The sequence below is a fragment of the Meleagris gallopavo genome, chromosome 2 (genome assembly GCF_000146605.3).
Source record: "Meleagris gallopavo isolate NT-WF06-2002-E0010 breed Aviagen turkey brand Nicholas breeding stock chromosome 2, Turkey_5.1, whole genome shotgun sequence".
In the NCBI taxonomy this organism is placed as follows: Eukaryota; Metazoa; Chordata; class Aves; order Galliformes; family Phasianidae; genus Meleagris; species Meleagris gallopavo.
Genome location: NC_015012.2, coordinates 12851535 through 12871624, shown reverse-complemented (window position 1 = coordinate 12871624; position 20090 = coordinate 12851535). Strand labels below are relative to the sequence as shown.

Here is a 20090-nt window from a genome sequence, read left to right as displayed (position 1 = left end):
CGCTCCGAGCCTTCCGCCAAAGTTGGGGAGCGGGAGTTCGGGCGGCGCGCGGAGCTGCGCGAGGCGTCGGTACAAAGAGCGGCCCGGGGGCTGGTGGGGGGCTGCCGCTGAGCGCTGCGATCTGGAACTTCCCAGGGGAAAGCGGTGTGACTGAGCGCCGAGTGACCGCAGTCCGCGAGCTGTGGGCTGGCTGTCCGCGTGTCTGCAAACAGAGCTGCTTATGGAGGCCTGGCGCCTCCAGAGTTTTGTTCTGGGGCGAGGGCTGCGGGCTGTTCTTGCCCCACGTGAGAAAAAAGCTGAAGTTACCGTGTGTAATGCTCCTGAGGTGATTACCTGCATTCCTAATTAAAGCACCCAAGGCTGGGTAGGTTTCCTGTGCTGCTACTGCATTTTTCACAACTTTTATTCTTTTCAGCATTAAATTTATACCATGAGTTTTTATTCTGTGGCCCCTGTTTGCGGAGGGACGTGGTATTGTTTGTGTGCACACAGAGCGCATTTGGTTGTAATGTAACTGTCCTATCCCTGACTCAGGCTTAAAACAGGTTTTGTTTTGGTGGGAAAGAGCTGCTCTCATCACTGCCCACAGAAATTACGTGCGGTTTGTCATAACGTGTCACATCTTGGCAGTTTATTAGGTAATTCTGTTTGGGAATTAAATACTTCAGGACCTTCTGCATTTGAAATAAGTTTGCCAAAATTGAATGTAGTGTGCAGTACTATTTCTCTGACTATTTCTCTGCAGCAGCAGAATGCATGATAACTTCCCTGCTGTTTCACCCCCAGTGGTACTCAGCTCTGCCCCAGAGGAAGCACCTTTCAGAAGAAACGTGGAGTTCCTCTTTGCTTGCTTTTTATGAGAGAAAGGATTCAGCTATCGGTAGTAATATCTACTGTGTAGATACTTGCTTGTTAGAACTTGTGATAGAAATTTTTTATCTCAAGTTCCAAAACAGCTGGTATGCTTACGATCAAAGTTTCAGTGTTGTGGCCGGCTCAATTAAAGCAGAGGTCTGATGATGACTTACTGTTCATTATGCTGTTTGAAGAAATTTAGGCCATTGTGTGAAGTTGTATGAAGGATGCTAGTTCTGTAGCGGAATGTTGTTCATGCCCTTCATTAGCTTTGTCAGATCATTCAAGATGGTTCTCTTGTGACTTTCTACTAACTCACCAATCTCACAGGCTGTTGTTTTGTTCTACAAAACCCAGGGGAAAAGCTTAGTCACTTCATTTGTATTCGTGGGCTTTCTGTTTTTCTGGCCTGGCTTGTCACTTTTCTGCTCCTCTTGGTTCATTTGAATTTGATAACTCAGCACGCTAAAGTGAAAGAAGGTTTAAGTGAGTCCGGTTTCCACAGAGTATTTGCATTTTAAAATACAGATGGGCAGGCTGGTGATGTCTGCTGGGCATTCTGGGTATATAGAGCATATTGTCACAGAAAACAGATGTGGAAGGTACATTGAGAAGTCCCCTTGTCTGGCCCTGTTACCTGCCTTGTGAGGCTACCTGGTGCCCTGAATAGCTTCAGTCACTAGCAGGTCAGGTACCACTTCAGTATGCTTCTGAATGGGTTGGTAACTTGCTCCTCTGACAGGGTGGTACTCATGTGTCAGGTTAGATTTTGCTTCCACCCTACCTGAGTTTCTGGTACTCTCCAGAAATGTGGAGGAGTCATTTTGCTTCAAAATGTTACATTCTCCAGCTTTATAGTTTTGTTACCTTTCGTTTTGCTCAGTGCTTGCTTGGTGACAAAGGTTTTTTGAGAGTAAGAGCAGAAAGTAACTGTTTGGTTGGGTAGCACGTTTGCTTGCACCTAGCAGCTGTGAGGTTTTATACACGGGCTTTTAAGGTGGAACAAAATCCCTTTGAAGACTAATCCATCATGTGTTATAGCGTGTCACCTTGCCCTACTAGCAGTGGGCGTGAGTGAAAATTTAAGCCATGCTTTTTGAGACTGGGGAGGAGGTGAGGAAGTTGCTTATTATTTGCAATAGAAATGCATGCAGTGACTTCACTCCAACAGAGGAACAGTGTTTTGCTCTACTTCGGGGTCCTCAGTGCCTGGTTTAACTCAGGTGGAAGCAATCCCGGCCCTGCTAATTTGCTCAATTTCTGTCGAGGCACGTTCTGTTGAGCACAAGCTCAAAAGTATGCAGTGTGATGTTAGGGTCACACAGTGCACATAACAGCATAGAACACCTAGGTGCTGTTGGATTTTTGACTATCAGGCTGAGATGATACTGCTGCACGTATATGAAAAAATAAAGGCTTTCATAATTGGCAAAGTTTTTTAATATGTAAAACTGATGCACGTGCAGGTTTACCTTGCACAATCCCATAAAATACTTGTATTTGTTTACTTTTAATTACTTTCTCCTTCAATTTTTTCTCTACTACAGCTCTGAAAATAGAGCCAATAAGACAGCATTATTGTGAAGGAGAGTTAGCATTTAGGATACCATGGTGTTCCTGCACAAATAAGTCTAACTGCTTGAAAATATATCTTGAAACCAGAAATTAAGGAGCATATTCATGTCTATCTTGAAAATTCATTGGCAGCAAGTAAGCTGCCATTCACTTGTAAAGAGGAGGAGAAATTAATCAAAATGCTAAAGCATAGCTGATCTAATTGGCAAGTGTGACTGAAATATTTGCCATGGAAGAAAGTAAATCTGATTTTGTGAAACATCTAAGCAGATCACAGTTTGGCAGTGGTTTTGTTCCCCTGGGGAGTCACCATTATAAATCCAAGCAGAACCTGGCTGTGCTGTGTGAAGCTGGGAACAAAGTTAAGAGCGAGCAACAAGATCCGCAGCTTCTAACGTGGTGAAAGAGAATGAATTGAGTACAGTGCAGTCTGATGGACTTAGTGTTTGTGTCCATTCCTTGGATTATTTGGATACAGTGATTGGTGCCTCATAACCAAAAATTGGGGTTATTAAGCAGCTGTCAAAAAATTATATGAGTGTTTGTTCATGGATTTGAGACTTTTGAGAAAGGAGAGCTACTGTGCTTGATAATGCATTTCTTTGCTTTGCTGATGGACTAACCTGTTCCTTTTTCACTAGCTGGGATAGTCTTCTCTTTTGTCACTTAAAATGCACTGGAAACAAAAAGCCGTGCCATTTTCCCTTCTTCTAACTTATTTTAAATACTTACACTGAATGGTTCCAGGTACGCTCTTCTGTAAACAGAAGTGTGCCAAGTCATGGATCTGCGTTGGGTTGTAAGCTGGTCGTTTCACATCTAGCAAAGTTCAGGGTCCTGTGGATTGGCATGATGCCTTTTTACCATGGCAGAACCCAGTAATGTTTATGTTACGACACCTAACAGAGCTTTTCAAGTCTCCTCTGTTTTCTTAACTTTGTTCAGTTGCAAACTTGAAGCAGCTTAAAGCACGGCAGTCTCAGGAAATTGAAGTTTGCAGGCTGCTGAACAGCTGACATGTAGGTCGTAGCAATATCCTCTTCCCTCTCGTGTCCCACAGGGTACTTCATCACTGGTTTCATGTGAAAGTAGGTGAGCTGCTCGTGAAAAACAGAATCCTTGAATTACACACTAACATAATCAATGGTAACGCATTGTCCCTTTGGATCTTGATGGGGTAGGTACTCTTCTAGTGCCACCAGCTCTTAAGTAAGATCTTGCTGAGAAGTTGTCTTCTCTTTATCTGCGCTACCTTTTGGCAGGCTTAACTGAGCTGTGTGTAGGGGGACAAAGACATCTGGGAGACAGTGATGGAGGGGAACAGGATCGTCGTCTTTGTAGGTCCTAATATAACTAATTGAATGAAGTGTTTCTGAGCTGAGTTGAAGTTAGTATAGAGGTTTGTCTAGTATAAAATCTGCCTGTAAGATAGGAAGGGAAGTTGTGGCTGTAGTTACCTGATGACAATCTCTGTTGAAATAAGCAGCATGTGAGTACTAATTGTAGTGCTGGTTTCTCTCAAGTGCACTGAGATCGCTAGCTTCTTTCTCACAGGGCACTGAATGATCATTAAATGCTAATGACTTTTGATTACTGGTGACCTCGGTCAATTTAGAGTTAGTGACCTAGAGATGAAAACCACTGTATCTCATTACCAATTTCCTGAGCTATCTGATCTTTCCTTTGTAGGTCAGTTTTGATAAGAGGCAGAATAGAATTAAAGTTGACCTCTGCCTTAGAAAAGGGGTTGAAGGCTTTCAGGTTTGCAGTATTGTGCTTAGAAGCAGCAACAACAACCAAAAGAAGCAGCTACAAGGAAAGAACTTATCTTTCTGACCCCACGGATTGTCAAGAGCAAAACTTATCACTTCTAGTAGAAAAACAGCCTATCACCTGTAACCTTGAATTTCTCATTTTGTAGCTGCAGGTTTTCTCATCTCAAGCATCCATTTACAACCCTTGTTCTTACTTTGAGCTACGAAGCGGCAAATGGGTGTTTGTAGGATAAATTGCCAATTCTACTCTAGGATGTTTCCTACCTGCAATTGCCAAACTATGCGCAGGATGGTAAAATTGTGTATTTCATGTTGTGATGAAGCATTTCACTTAATTTCTTTCCATGTATGCAGAAGAGAATGTGTGATAATTCACTGTTATTGTTCACTGTAGACTTTTTAAATCTAAGATGTTTTTTTATACAGTTGTGTTTTCTACAGACTGCCATTCATACAGCAAACATGGCATGGAATTCATAATGAAAATGCGTGATAAATGTAAATATTTTTTCTCACTTTAATATGCAAGCTCTATTTATTTTTATCAAGCTGAAAATAAAAGTTTTAATTTTAAAAGCAAAACTCCACAGCGTACAAAAATCTTGTAGAGTTATGTGAGTATGTTTGGGAAAGAAACAATCAGTTATTGAACCTCTTACTGTGGTTAAATGGCAGAGGTAAAGCAGCTAAGGAAGAATGTAACAGGAGGAGATGCTGCTCGGTTTGGGCCAAGCCTAAATTGGTGAGCATGCAGGGAAGGAGGATGTTCACGATGAAATAAATATAGAGATAAATGTTGTTCTCAAGTACTGTGTTTTGATTTGATTGCTTTGTCTCAAAAAAGGATATTGCTGTAAAAACTAAAAGGGGGCAATGAAAATGTCTGCAAATACAAAAAAAGGCATATTTAAACGATGAAGGTTGTCTTGGCAGGGAGTCGAGTAAGAAGTGTTGTGCAGAGATGCAAATAATACAAGAATGTGAAAATAAAAGGCAATTTTATTCTCTGTTCTTCTATTTTATAAAAACTTGTATTTAACTGCTGACTGGGCTGCTCAGAACTCCCTGTGTTTGTTTCCTTGAAGGCACTAAGAGCACTCATGGGGGGAAAAAAAAGATATTTGTGGATAAAAATATTCTGAGGGTTTTAACCTTCATACTTTAGAGCATAAGATTATCACTAAGCAGAGTTGGGAAGAATATTTGTAAACAAGCATTTTGCTAGCATACAAGCTATAGCAAAATACATTGTAGTTTCTAGTGTTGGTTCAAGATGCTGTTCTAAATTGATGCTTTTCTGAGAAAGAAATACTCTATTTTTTATTTTACTTTTACTTCTACTATGTATTCAGACTTCTTTGATAGCCATCACAGCGTTTCCCATCTTTGTCCCTGCTTTTAGTCTTTTTAAGGGAGCCCTCACTGAGTGAGACGTAGGGACCAACTTTTTGATGCAACAGACAGGAACGGTTACTCCTGGTTTGTTTCAGTGCTGCCTATCGGAAACCTGTGTGAGGACGAGTGGTGGGAGATTTATTCAATCCTAAAGTGCTTTTTTACTGGAGGAAATCAAGAATAGAGCTGTCAGTCCCCTTTCCAAGCAAGTGTTTTTACAAACAGAAGGGTTGGGATGGGGTGGTTTCTTCCAAGTGACTAAATAACTCATAAATAGTTAAACAGCGTTAAGCTCCTCGGCTGTCTGGGTTGGGTTTCTTGGCTTTATTGTTTGCTTTTTTGCTCTTTGAACTTGTACACATCATTTTTTAATTAGTGTTTGAGTGAGCTTAAATTCAACGGGAAGTAACGGCAGACAGGTAGATCTGTTAAATATTAAGTGCGTATTTATTTTGGTTAATAGAGATGTACCATCTGAAACTGATTTCTTTGGGGAATCCAGAATTTAAACAAAGAATTTTAATAATGCATAGGCATAATAACAGCCAAGGAAAAGACTTGGCAACTTTACAAAAAAAGAAATATATGCATGTTCTCATTGCCTACTTGGAATTTGTTCCTCAGTTCAGAATCTGGTTGTAGCAGCCCACTGGGAATTGTGAAGAAATCTTGATTTTTAGGGAAATTGTCCACTTCATGTTTCTACATGAAGAGCAGAGCTCTAAATGTGAGATAGAGGAAAAGCACAACCTATTAGAAGACGAAAAAATGGAAAATTTGGGGTATACTTGCTATTGCAGAAGGAAGGACTGATGCAGTGTGAGGAAGAGGTTTCCCATCAACCTCGGAAATTCAGTGATTTCTCAATTGTAAGTTACCTTTAGAAAGGCATAAAGATACATGCTCCAAGCACTGCGTGCACGTGATTGCTGTGACAACCTTCCCAATGGTTTCACAGCATATTATGGTCCTAAAGGATAATTACAACTGGGAATGTAGATATATCATGTGCATTTGGATTTAAACTGTAAAATTAATAATTTTTCTTTGTTTGGACAGTTTGTGTTTAAACACTTTTTAGCTGAGAGGTGATTTCCAAGGGCTTATAACTCGCCCTGTATCATTTGAAAGGAGGATGAAAGTGGGTGCATAGCAGCTCAGCCTCATAATGTAGCCCTTTGCTAAGTTCTTCACATCTGGCATTTAGAATTTTCATTTGGCCTGTGTTCAGATTTAAGCATGGAATTTCCTACACCCTTTAAGTTAATACTTTTGGTGTGGTTGCTTTGCTTACAAGTTAATATTGATGTCTCTGAAGAATTGTATATGTGTGTATATATATATATGTATATATATATATATGCACATTTTTAGATGCTTATAAAGTTCCATTCTGTTAATATATAATTAATAAAGAAAAATTAAAATTACTGGAGAAAATGAGGGATACAGCACAACAAGTTTTCAGAGATGGACAGGTCTTTGGGAGAAAGAAGGTCCTTACTCCTCTCACCAGAGACAGACTGCTTTGAACTTGAAGTTTTGACTCATATTTCAACAGGGCACACATCTGAATGTGCTTTTACTGACTGCAGTGAGCTGTAAGTCATTAACAGTATGTGTATATTAAAAGAGGAAAACTATTTTATAGGAAAATAGATGGTAGTTGCTGCCAAAACTGAATGAATAGTGAATGCAAGAAGCACTGATTCTTTCTGTGCTTTTCTTTTTCCACTTCACTTGAGACTAATAACTGATATGTGATGGTTTGTTTTGGAGCTAATAAAGTTCAGTGAAAGGTGATATGAAGCCTGTGGAAAGGGTCATAACTTTTTCATAGGAGCTTCTGGGGTCTGTTGTGGAATCATTAATACTTTCCCAGTTGCAGCAGACCAGATTTTTGATGGGTGGCTTAGGAACTGACAAAGATGGCTGTTAGGCTTTGTATCAGCAGGTGTGAACTTTCATCTTTGGTTACTAGGGGTCTGGCTGGCTTTTGGGTTTGGCAGAACAAACTTCAGCCGTAGCTTTTCCTCTCCTCCTTCCGCAAGAGAGCACAGCATGTTTCACATTGTGTTTTGTGGGAGTTGAAGGTATGGTTGATAGCTGCCAGTTTACATTTGCTATTAGTCTTTCCTAGACTGAGTTAACAGTGGCTCTGTCATTCCATTTCTCTTCTGTAGCATCTTGGTAACCCTATCTGCTATGGGTATAATCTTTGGACTTCCAGTGGCTAAATTGTTTGTTGGGACCTTGCTTCTTTTATTCTATGGGATTAGGTAAAATGGATTTATGGAATGAAAATCAAATCTCCCATATGAATCTCCTAACCTCCTCTGTCTTTCTTTTGCCCGTTGCAATGATGAAAACCAGATTTTCTGACATCTGTACACTTGCTCCCCTGTGGAATGGCAAACAGGTTGTTATTGTAACTGGAAGGGATAGAAGTTTACCTAAGGAGGGGGGGAAAAAAAAAAACTTGCACCAATCCAAGAATACTTTGTATTTCCATTGTAAATTCTCTGCTGTGAGCAATTATAAACATCCCATCTGTGGGATAAGTTTCTTTTCCTTTACCCTTTCTTTTACCATCACAATTCAACCTGACAAACGTGGTTAGTTTGTCCCAAATGAACCTGTCACAGATAAAAACAAGAAAAACAAGGAGAAAGAGAGTAAAAAAGGAAAGAAAAGCTTGCTAGGAAATATTTCTTTGGCAACTGCATGATCTGCCTCTCCATCTATTTAGGAACAGATCTCTACTTTTCAGCCACGCCAGGTCTGACCCCCCATTTTCTTCTAAATTAACAGACAGAGGAGATAGATATGTGTCTGGAAATAATATTTTACCAATCCACTGCAGCCAAATCTCGTGATGACCACTGCCAGTGTTTTGGTGCTTAATGTGGAGTTACCTCTCAAGGAGACCTAATAATCTGTGCAGTATCTGCATTTAGGCATTACCATTCCAAGACTCTGTTACAGAGCTATAGCTGTGGCAATTGCAGTTGTTTTTTCAGTAAACAGCCTGAGAAGCATCTCCGTGCTTCAGTTTCGGTCCGTGGCAGGCTCTTGACAGGCGTTTCAGCAAGGTCAACTGTTTCTCCACCAGCCTTCGGTCAATTTTTTATTTTGGTGTTGTGTTCTTGTCCAGCAAAACTAATTGACTAATTAATTAATTGAAGAGCAAAGAGGATTTTTTCTTTTGAATTGGAAAATAATTGTGAAATGATGTTAGAATTATCAACCCATCCGGTGCTTTAAGGTGGGAATGTTGACACCTAATACTTTGGTTATGCTTACCTTTTTTCTTAATGCGCTTGACCTTCTACTAAGGAAACCTGATCTAAATTTAATTCAGAGTAAACTAATGACTGGAAGTTAGTTTTGTTTTTTTTTAATTTAAATGATTTCATTGGCATATCTTATATCCTGTTTATTTCAGAAAGTATTTGTTAACAGAATCAGGATGTGTTTGCCTCTTGAGAAATGCTTTCAGCCTGCGATTCATAAACTGGTCAGATTTGCATTGAATACTTGGAAACATCGATTAAGTATATTCACTCGGACTTGCTTTAATCTGATTGCACGTGTAGAAGTTTCCTCCTGATGTGGTGCAACCATGTCGTGTGTAAGCTGGCCTAATTAACGCTAGTTAGTCATTTGGGACCCCTGTCAAAAGCCATTACATTACCTAGAAACGTAAGGAGTTAAAACTGAAGCTGTGACCTCATCTCTATTCATGTTACACTGGAGTAGAAATTGCATGGAAGGGGATTGTTTAACTGTGTCGCTGTCTTTGCTGCTGCTAGCTGATTTGCTTTCTTTTGGTTCCCGTATTTATAGCGTGCTCTTTCTGAACAACTGCCACAGTAGGGATTTGTGAGCATCCTAGGCTCGTACAAAGCCACGCTCATACGAATTGCGTGTGCAAATAGCTCCCGCAGAAACGTTTAGGCTCAAAGATGTCTCTACGTGATTTCCACATTTTATCCCTTCCCCTGTGTAATCCAGGCAGCATCAAGGAGAGCTGAAACGCACACGCTTCTAGTCAGTCAGGCACTTATGCAACTGTGCGTGGTTTCCTTTATTGCTTGGCGCTGCGCACTAAATGAGGAGCACAACTGCTGTCGCTTTAACGTTGGAGCCGCGTTCGTTACAATAGGTGTCACTGTGCGGCTGAGCCCAATCGTTATCAGTGACTTCAGCTATTGGCTCTGCGTGCTGGCTGACTCCATCTGCAGGGCTGGATTATCTGGTCTCTTCGGATCCGCTCGTCGCACAAGTTGAGCTCGCTGAGCAGGCGAGCGGTGCTACGGCACGTCTTGCTTGCCTCTGGTGGGAAGCTGCTGCGACAGCCGCGCGTGTGCCTCTGTGCTGGGCGTGCTGCTTTCGGGTGGCTCGCGGTCAGGAAAGCTGGGAAGAAATAAAACTGGCAGGAATGATGGGGATGTATTTAACAATGCAAGTACTGGATCAAACTTAAAGCCTGGTTTCTTAGTCGGAATGCTGGAAAGGTCACCTTGTCTTGCTGGAAAAGAAACTCTCTGCTCTGCTACTCCGTGTTTAACAGCTCACACGTGCATTTTTTGATGTTCTTAGCTAGTCAAGTTATCTAGCTATACAGACAAGTATACTCATGGTAGATGAGAAAGGAAAGAACATGAAATGTCTCACCTTTTTCTTGATGCTTCCAGAGACGGTTAAGAACAGGTCCAAGAAGAGCTCTAAAAAGGGAAATAGCAACAGCAGCAGCAGCAAATTGCCTCCAGTTTGCTATGAAATCATTACTCTGAAGACCAAAAAGAAGAAGAAGATGGCTGCTGATATTTTTCCCCGAAAGAAACCAGCCAACACTAATACAACTGCTGTCCAGCAGTACCACCAGCAAAATCTCAATAACAACAACACTATTCCAGCACCAAACTGGCAAGGACTTTATCCGACCATCAGAGAGAGGTAAGTTTGGGAAAGTTTATTTTTGTTCTTTGAATGGACTGGTGAAAAGTAGCGAGATGCTCATAATGTGTACTGCTAGCTATTCGTTTATTCACTGAGTAAAACAGTTCTCTCTGCAGAGAAAAGTATTCTGGTAATGGAAAATATTTTCTTATCTGTTTTCCATACAGTGCAGCTGTCTGAATAATAAACAGTGTAAATAAGAATGTTGCTGTTAGATATTAGTGGGAATTTGACTGATTTCCACTTTTTGAAAAGTTTTTGTAATTTTTATACACCCCTCTGCCCCTCCAAGTTTTGTTTTTTCTCCATACGTGATGTATAATGTAGCTAAAAACAAAGTACTTTTCATTCTGCTAGTGGGTAACTTTAAGGTGTTCAGAAATCTGATTTGTTTTGCACAGATGCACTGAGTACTATAAATTAACATGTTGTCTCTGTTTGTAGAAATGCAGTGATGTTCAACAATGACTTGATGGCAGATGTTCATTTTGTGGTCGGGCCACCAGGTGGGACCCAGCGGCTGCCGGGACATAAAGTAAGCAACAGCTGCATTGTCTGTTGTTTTTTTTTTTTTTGGGGGAGGAGGGGGGAAGGGAGGGATGGCAGGAGAGCTCCCACAGCTACACCAGGACGCAGCATGCAGGACTGGGCTCTTCTGGGGCAGGCATAATTCTATTCAGTAAAAGGCTATGTGCAGTGCTGTCCCTTGCTTTTCTTTGTTTCTTGTATGCTTGTATTGAAGCAGTCGCTGCAAAGCTAGGAATGCTGCTTGTGCTGTTGATTAATATTACTCTTGAGACTTTCTAGAAATAGTTAACTTGTGTAGTGGATATGAGCAGTTTCCAGTAGCTAATGCATATATGCTCATGAGAGTAAAATGAAGCGGAAAATGTGTAATTCTGTTCTTAACTTTGACTTCATTTCTTACTGAACTGCATCTAGTGCCTGTCAGTGAAGCCCAGTACATTCAGAGTGGCTCTCCCACGTTGTTTTTGTTGGCAGCTTTTTTCAGCTTAAAGCATGAAATAAGATTTCCCTTTCTCAACAGTATGTCCTGGCCGTTGGGAGCTCGGTATTCCATGCAATGTTCTATGGAGAACTTGCTGAGGACAAAGATGAAATCCGTATACCAGATGTGGAGCCTGCTGCTTTTCTCGCAATGCTGAAGTAAGCATCATTCATCTGCTGGATGTATTTTCCTTCATGATGTATCACATACTTTAATTTAACTATGACAGTACCAGTATATTAGACTTGCATATGAACAGAAAGAAAACGGTTGCTTGAAATATTCTTTTTTGTGTTTCAAGTATTTCAAACTTTTATCTGGTTTTGGTCTCCCCTTCTTCTTCCAGGCACGCATTTATTAGGCTCATGTAGGCAGTTGCAAATAATGACTTTGACAGCAGATCTTTGGGCACATTGTATACTGTAATGCCTATTGATTTGATTTGTTGCCACACATGGTACACAAAGGAATGGAGTTACTAAAAAGAATTGTCAGCTGTAAGAAAAAAAAAAAAAAAAAAATCTCTGCTACTCTTCACAAGCATAGCAGAAAGTTAAAAACAACAAAAAAATCAGAATTGCTGTGTTTGTATGATGGTATGAAGTTACAACTTTTTTGTAAACTTGCCATATGTGTGTCTGGTCCTAGGGGGAAAAAAAATGCACCCTAAATATTGAACAGAGCTTTTGATAATTAAATTTCTCCTCATCTATCTTACTGGTGCATCTAGAAAGTGATAAAAAGGCTGTTGATAAGCATAGGATGGGTTTTACTCTGACTGGGGGTGCTTGGGGGGTCAGTTTATGTGACTATTTATCTGTCTTTGATTTCTTCTTGCAAACGGCATAAGAAATGCTGTTGTTTCTAAGTGAACACAACGAATCAGTTTCCCTGCTGAGTTGTCCTTGAATGTATCTGTAAACTCTGGTTTTTAAAGAGAAATCCCCTATCACAGAACTGCTATTCCTTTTGAGGTTGCTTTTTTTTTTCCCCTTCAGCTTTAGTAATTGCCATTGCACCCTGATAAAGAGCATACATTAGTACCTGATAATAAGATTTTAATATGCTGCAGATTTTATTGCGCGTAATGATGTAATCACTAGCTACTTATTGTCTTCCATAGATTCTTTTGACTAGCTTGTGATTAGAGTGGTTGGTTTTTTTTTTTTCCTTTATATGCAACTCTGACTGTTCTTCTACAGTGCCACCGACACAGAGTTTGCACAGAGGTTTTTATAGGTTATTGTGAACATCAGAATTGTGCAAGTATTAATAACTGCAACAAAAAAGCTGAAGTTACACAGCTATTCTATAGATCTGGGATGTAAAGATAGAACGTTATGTCAGTGCTGTGCTGCAGATCCCCGCGTTGGGCCTCTCTGGTTTTGCAGGTGTTTTATGCAGGGCTCTGACTTGTGCTTTGCTTTCATGTAGACTTTTACAAAGCACAAATACAAGATACTTGGATACCTCTCCCCCTTTTTGAACAGCAAATCCTATGTCACTGTGACTGAATGTGACGTGCCAAGTAAAAACTGAGTGCTTTTTGAATTTATTGTCATGAAGGAATATATTCAGAGTGCAAATCCAGAGAAGAGAATATCAGTGCTGATAGATAGGTCTTGACGAATTATTTAGCCCATGGCAATTTAGGGAAGTATCTTGGAGGACATGACCAGAACCCTGGAATTCTTTACCCTCTAGGCTTTTATTTTAAAAAAGCAGAAGATGACACAAACTTTTTGTATTGATTGTGGGTGTTGAGCTAACCTTCCCACTGCTCATTGCTGCTGCTGCAGTGTTCCTGAGCCCGCAGAGTGCTCCGGTGCCTGCAAACACTGGAGCTGCCTGCAGCTGTGACTGTGCAGAGATGGGAAAGGATGTTGCTCAGCAGTGCAGCATTCTCCTCATCGCATGATCCCAAGCATGTGCTGCACTGGGCGGTGCCTGGGAGGAGACACGGGCCCATCACTCCTCTCCCCCCAGGAAATCTTCCCCATGAGTGCTGCCTGCAAGTCTTGTGAGTGGTGGGTAGCATAAAGCTCATGATGTAGATTCTAAAGGAGAAGACTTTTTACCCATCCCTACACAGTCTTATCTCTCATATGGTGATTTCCACAATCAGGAGGGACCTGCAATAGTCTTTGTAAGAAAATACATTGTTATTTTCTTTCCTGTACAGTGAATTCTTCTAGCATAACTGTTTTTTGTCATTTAATATATAGTATGCATACTTAGAGTGAAGATCTGATAAGGTGTTGCAAGATATAACATAGGAAATAGCACATTGACTGATAGGCATATATGAATTATTCTCTCAGTGTAATCAATTTGGCAGTTTTCTATAGTTTTATAAATAGAGTCAGAAGGTTGTTAAAATTCATAATCCTGCTGACACATTGAGCTGGTGTCTTTACTGCATTATATCTTAATATTGATTGTTGGAACTATGGTCTCTTCTTAAGCCAGGATGAGTGTATTATTAAACCATCAAACTCTGTGCTCTAGCAAAATCCTCTTTATAAGAACAGAGTGAAACTGGAATATGATTAATTGTTAACCAGCATCGAGGTGCACTGGCACAGTGAGAAGTGTGGAATATTGCTGACAGCCTATCTGTGCTGTCTGTTGTAAATCGCTGGTATTAGTTTTTTACTTTCATGAATATTAAACTAGCAACTTTGTGCTATTTCAGTATAAAACAGATGCCATCATTCTCTTTGGTACTAGCAGCAAAGAGAAGTAATATGAGGGAGAAGAGAGTTGGAGAGCAATGAAGAGAATTATAAAACCAGATAGATTGACACATTCAAAATATTTTGGACAGTAAAATACCTAAGGTCTAAGCCTTTGTTGTTACAAATAGCTTAGCTGAAACCAAATAATAAAGGTTTGGGGTTTTTTGTTTGTTTGGGGTTTTTTTGTTTGTTTGTTTTTTAAGCTTGTAGGAGTATTCTTTTTCTCCAGAAGCTCTTCCATTTTGTTATATTGCTTGGGCTGCATCTGCTCTGAGCAGATGCATTCTTGATATGACTTGGAGGATAGCACCCTACAGCTGACAAAAAAAAAAATACAGATAAAGATATATACAGCTTCAATCATTTCAGGGTAGGTACTAATTCCCCTTTCTAAGTACATTCCATTCTGCCGAAAATACATTGTGTTGGGAAACTTGCTAACTAGAACATTTTAATTACTCCAGGGTTGTGTAGAACTTCAGCTTCACAAGAGGAAGGTGCTTTTATCAAGCATAACCATCAAAACTTGCTTTTCCCAGTGAAGAGTAAAATTGCATTTGGCATGGTTCTAACACATGGCATTTACCAGCTGCAAATGGGGCCCTGAAGCATGAAATATTACAAAAAACAAACTGTACAATGCTTCATTTCTCTAAGTGATGAATCCTAGCAGTTTAGTCACAAATATAATTTCACTTTCGTCACTTCCACTACACTGTTGTGGTAGTAAAAGGCTTTTTTTTTCCTCCTTATGTGCTGACACTGAAAGAAAACACCATATTATTGCAGCTATGATGCTGTAGGCATTAATAAACCTGAAAATTAATTTTCTATGCCTTTTGTTTTTTTTTATGTTTCATTGCCTCGTTTGGAAACTAACAAAGAAAGAAACATCAGTAATTAAGAAGATGAGTAGCACCTGTTACACTTTAATAGCATTTCTGTTCTGGGAGATTAGTTAGTTATTAGCAGTAAGCTAGTCTTCATTCCTCTGTTGGTATGTACCTCAATAAATCATCACCACTGACTATCTTGGGACATTAAATCCAGGTACCATTTGTAACACGTGTTCCAGACTGTTCTGTTAGCAGTTGAGGAGCTACCTTCTGAGGACGATATTCTGTCATTAGCCAAAGCGTGTACAGAAGGAGAACAGCTGAAGAAGTTGCATTCTTTGTACAGTTCACCATTTCTTCACAGTCTGTGCACCAAATGAGAATTTTTTCTCACCTCAGATTTAAGCATGTTCTCTTCCGTGGTCTTACATGAGTGGTGATTTTAGCTTGTGTTTCTTCGTGGATTTAATCAGTGTTCCCCAAAAGTACTACTTAAATATTCCTTCTTCGTAGTTTTGAGATGTTGACAAATGATCCCTTTGCATTAAGCATGCTTGTTTCATTTCAGATACATATATTGTGATGAAATTGATTTGGCTGCAGATACTGTCCTGGCCACTCTTTATGCTGCCAAGAAGTACATCGTCCCTCATCTTGCCCGTGCCTGCGTCAACTTCCTAGAAACAAGTCTAAGTGCGAAGAACGCCTGCGTGCTGCTTTCCCAAAGCTGCTTGTTTGAGGAACCTGACCTGACCCAGCGCTGTTGGGAAGTGATTGATGCCCAAGCCGAGCTAGCTTTGAAGTCCGAGGGTTTCTGTGACATTGATTTTCAGACGCTTGAAAGCATTCTCCGAAGGGAGACTCTGAATGCCAAAGAAATTGTTGTTTTCGAAGCAGCTCTGAATTGGGCCGAAGTGGAGTGTCAGCGACAGGAGCTCACTGCCACCATAGAGAATAAGCGCAAAGTCCTCGGAAAGGCGCTGTACTTGATACGTATCCCTACCATGGCACTCGACGACTTTGCGAATGGCGCTGCTCAGTCTGGGATTCTGACTCTCAACGAAACCAATGATATCTTCCTTTGGTATACAGCTGCCAAAAAGCCAGAGTTACAGTTTGTAAGCAAGCCCCGGAAAGGCCTTGTTCCTCAGCGGTGCCATCGTTTCCAATCCTGTGCTTACCGCAGCAACCAGTGGCGTTACAGGGGCCGGTGCGACAGCATCCAGTTTGCTGTTGATAAGAGAGTGTTTATAGCTGGCTTTGGGCTATACGGCTCCAGCTGCGGATCAGCAGAATACAGTGCCAAGATTGAACTCAAACGACAAGGAGTTATCCTAGGCCAGAACTTGAGCAAATATTTCTCAGATGGTTCTAGTAACACTTTCCCTGTGTGGTTTGAATATCCAGTACAGATTGAACCTGACACCTTTTACACAGCTAGTGTGATTTTGGATGGTAATGAACTCAGCTATTTTGGACAGGAAGGAATGACAGAAGTTCAGTGTGGGAAAGTGACTGTTCAGTTTCAATGCTCTTCGGACAGTACAAACGGCACTGGGGTACAGGGAGGGCAAATTCCTGAACTCATATTTTATGCTTGAATGTGTGGAGTCAAAGCATTTTTTCCTATGAAAAACCTGTCTAGTTCAGACCTACTGACGCTTAGCTCTTTATCTGCAGATATGTGATCAGTACAAGTTATTTGTCACAAACGCTACAGGCGAGTCACTGGCTTGCTATACTTGTAGCATCATTGGTGATGAAGTTTAAGTGTAATATTTAACTTTAAACTGGAAGCTCTTATGAATAAGCAAGTTTTGAACGCTTAGTAAGAGAAATACCTGTTTGCTGGCGATGCTGACCCTTGCTTTGATGCACCTGAATCACCAGAGGATGCCCTCGTATCTCATGGGCTCTAGAACTCCTTCCACTAAATGCTGTCATCTTTGATCAGTTTTCTCTTTCTCCGTTTACTGCTCTTTGCTTGTAACTATTTTGGGGAGATCGGTAGAAAACAAGGAGCCTTGTTTTATGGCTCTCTTCTGTGTACTCTTCAAACTGAAGAGATTACAATCAGCTGAGCTGATTTTGATCATGGAGGCTAACAGAAATGCTTCAGTTCTAAACAGAAAAAGTATAGGTCTATACCATCATCCTGAGAGATTCTGCTGTAGCCAGCTATTTGAGGAAGCTACACAGTGTGTTGACCAGAATGCATGGACGCGTTTACAGTGAGTAAGGGTTTGGGTTTGATATGTGACCCTAAGAGTTCGTAGTCCAGGAATCCCACTTTGAAGGCAAGGAAGTACTTGCACATGTTCAAATGACATATACAAGCTGAAATCTCTACTCTTTTGACCTAATTTTACTACATTGAAGTTGATTTGCTATTTAAGTTGCTTTTCTTCAAATCCCCGCTAAATAGACAGGAGTTAATATCTAGCATTTGATGTAGGACAGTTTTTATATTTTTCTTGTTTTCTTCCTAAACATTTAGAAGCATGTGGTAGAGAAACAAAAGAACGTACTGGTACCAACTTAGACTTTTTTTTTAATACTATGAGAATTTTGAAAGAGACAAGATTCCCAAATGTCATGTTACAGTTAGTGTACATCTCTTACAGCTGCTTATGTGGAACCTTCTCTTTATCTGAGTCCTCTCTCAAGCTTCCTGTCATATGTCTGTCATCTCTGGAAAAGTATTAGGGTTCATAGCTCTTTCTGAGAAGGAAATAAGTATAAATAACAGACATAGGTACTATTTAAATACAAGGAAATCTTTCACCCTTGCATTGTGACACTTGTATCTCAGAGGGACCTATTGTAGTACCACTCATTTAATCTCCAAAGTGGGTTCTGTCGTGTGTGTGTATATGTGTGTGTTTTAAAAAAATTAGAGGACCAAATAATTATTAAGGCAGTCTGAAGATTAATATATCAACACATTAATGTAGCACAACCCTAAACTGACTTGTCAGTTTTGCGATGAAAATCTTTTTCCCATTAGATTTCTTATCAGTTTGACACTACTACTCTTATGTGTTTCTTGACAGATGGAACCCTGGCCTCTGGCCATTGTTAAGTGCCAACACTTCTTTGCAGTGTCCAGAATATCATCTGAGATGAGAAAAACTGGAGTGTGGATAACAAACAATTTATGGCCAAAGCTCAGTTCTTTCCTCTAGATAATAAAGCCAAGTGAAAAACTACCCTACAAGATCTATGCCTTTCACCCATCTTACTCTTTAGTGTTTTATATACATACGTGCATGTGTATGTAAGCAACATTCCTTCTGAAATGTAAATACCCTCAAAATATGGTGATTTTTTTTTTTTAACAGATGTACATAATCCAGACTGTTACTGAAATTTAAGCAGTGGTCCATGGAAAACTCACAGAAAGAGATTTTAAAACAGCCGCCATTTAAATATATTTAGATGTGCAGCCTAAAATAAACAAGAATGTGTGGACTGGAGAAAGAGTTGCTTAAGAGACTGCAAAAAGGAATCTAAGATTGTTGTGAGGTAATGGTCATCTACCTGGAGAGAATGTTTTGAGCAGCAATTTCATTTATTTAAATAGACTTGGAAGCAGAGCAAGATGCTAATCAGCCTGCTAAATTTTTCTTACAGCAAGTGGTTGACACAGATGTAATAATTCGGAGTGAATATCAGATTGACAAGCTGCTTGCCGTAGCAAGCTGCATTCTGAGTTTTGGAAGAAAAATATAAATGAGGTGCCTCAGCTGTTGGGACAAATCAGTACTGCACTGCTATATCTAAACTCTGGTTCTCACTTTTAATTTTGTTGGTTTTTTTGCTTGTCTGCAAATAAAGGTAAGCTATCTGCTACGTTGGCTGGAATAGATGGTAGGAGATTGAAATACTGTATAGCTGTATAAAATTAGCTATTATTTAATTATTTTTATTTGCTGGTTTTATTAAATCGTTTTGACGAAGCAGGATGAAAGCTATCTCTAGCTTAATTCCTCTGAGTCCCTTCCAGGTTTTAGGAGCTGCTGCATGTAAAGTTGTTTTTTTATATGGATCAATAAACATAAGCACTCCGAAACAGCTTTTGAGCTTGATTGTGAGTCCTGCTTGATGCTGACAGGTGCTGCTGTATTGAAAAGGTGGCTAGTTGTAGTCCCCTTGGGGCATCCAGGCACTTAAGTGTCCGCATGTAGATTTGGTCAGTTTAGCAGTAGTATCTAAGCTTGAACACATGGATGTTCTGCAAGCATCGGCTGTATCAACCTGGAATGTAAGCATAATGTCAGTAGAGATAACTTTGGATAGATTGTCTTAAACTGTACCTGGCCACCTTTGCTACTTGTATGTTTGATTTTCCTGGTTAGGGGAATCTGTGATAGAGAGTATAATGTAATATACTTTCTGCATATCTAAAGTAGTATTTAAGTAAATGCTTTAATTTCTACATGCTTATTGCACTGAACTGTTTTATTTGTTGTTTGTTTTGGTGGTTGTTTTTTTATGTAATTAAATGCAGCTAACTTCAGGTAACAGCACTCGTTTGTGCTGGAGCAGCGTTTGATTTTGGCAGGCTTCCGGCATTATTTATAAAGGACAGATATATAAATATGAAGTACCTCATGTTGAATGTTATTGTACTGTATCTTCAATGTCACAGTGCAGATCTTGTTGGACTCATGAATGTGTATAATCGCATTAAACCTACGAATAAAAATGGTTCTTAAATGGTTGCTTCCCGCAGTACCTTTGAATCGTGAGCTGTGAAAGCCTTTACTTAGCTGTCTTTTAATGATTCCTGTTGTACAGTTGCGCACAGATATTTGTGGAGCTTATGTATTCAGAGATCTTTTGATCCCCAAAGAAATAAGTCTGGGGAAAAACAAGGAAGAACAATGAAAATGTTAATCAGTTACATTGTAAAAGGGTTGACGATTAAGCTAATGAGCTAGAG

The 20090-nt window shown here is 40.0% G+C and overlaps 1 protein-coding gene across 2 annotated transcripts; it reads left to right on the top strand.

Moving 5' to 3' along the window:
- Positions 1 to 70: 70 nt before the first annotated feature.
- BTBD3 (BTB domain containing 3) lies at positions 71 to 19869 on the top strand. Of its 2 annotated transcripts, XR_792394.3 has the most exons (5): positions 71 to 10559; positions 11007 to 11097; positions 11611 to 11729; positions 15714 to 17376; positions 18487 to 19869. XR_792394.3 is itself a non-coding variant. In XM_003203738.4 (4 exons), exons 1-4 carry the CDS (start codon positions 10240 to 10242, stop codon positions 16744 to 16746), a joined length of 1563 nt encoding a protein of 520 aa, XP_003203786.1. In that variant the 5' UTR covers positions 71 to 10239; the 3' UTR covers positions 16747 to 19869. The 2 variants fall into 2 exon arrangements, 1 of the variants encoding a protein (XP_003203786.1); XM_003203738.4 differs by having other exon boundaries at positions 15714 to 19869.
- Positions 19870 to 20090: the final 221 nt, after the last annotated feature.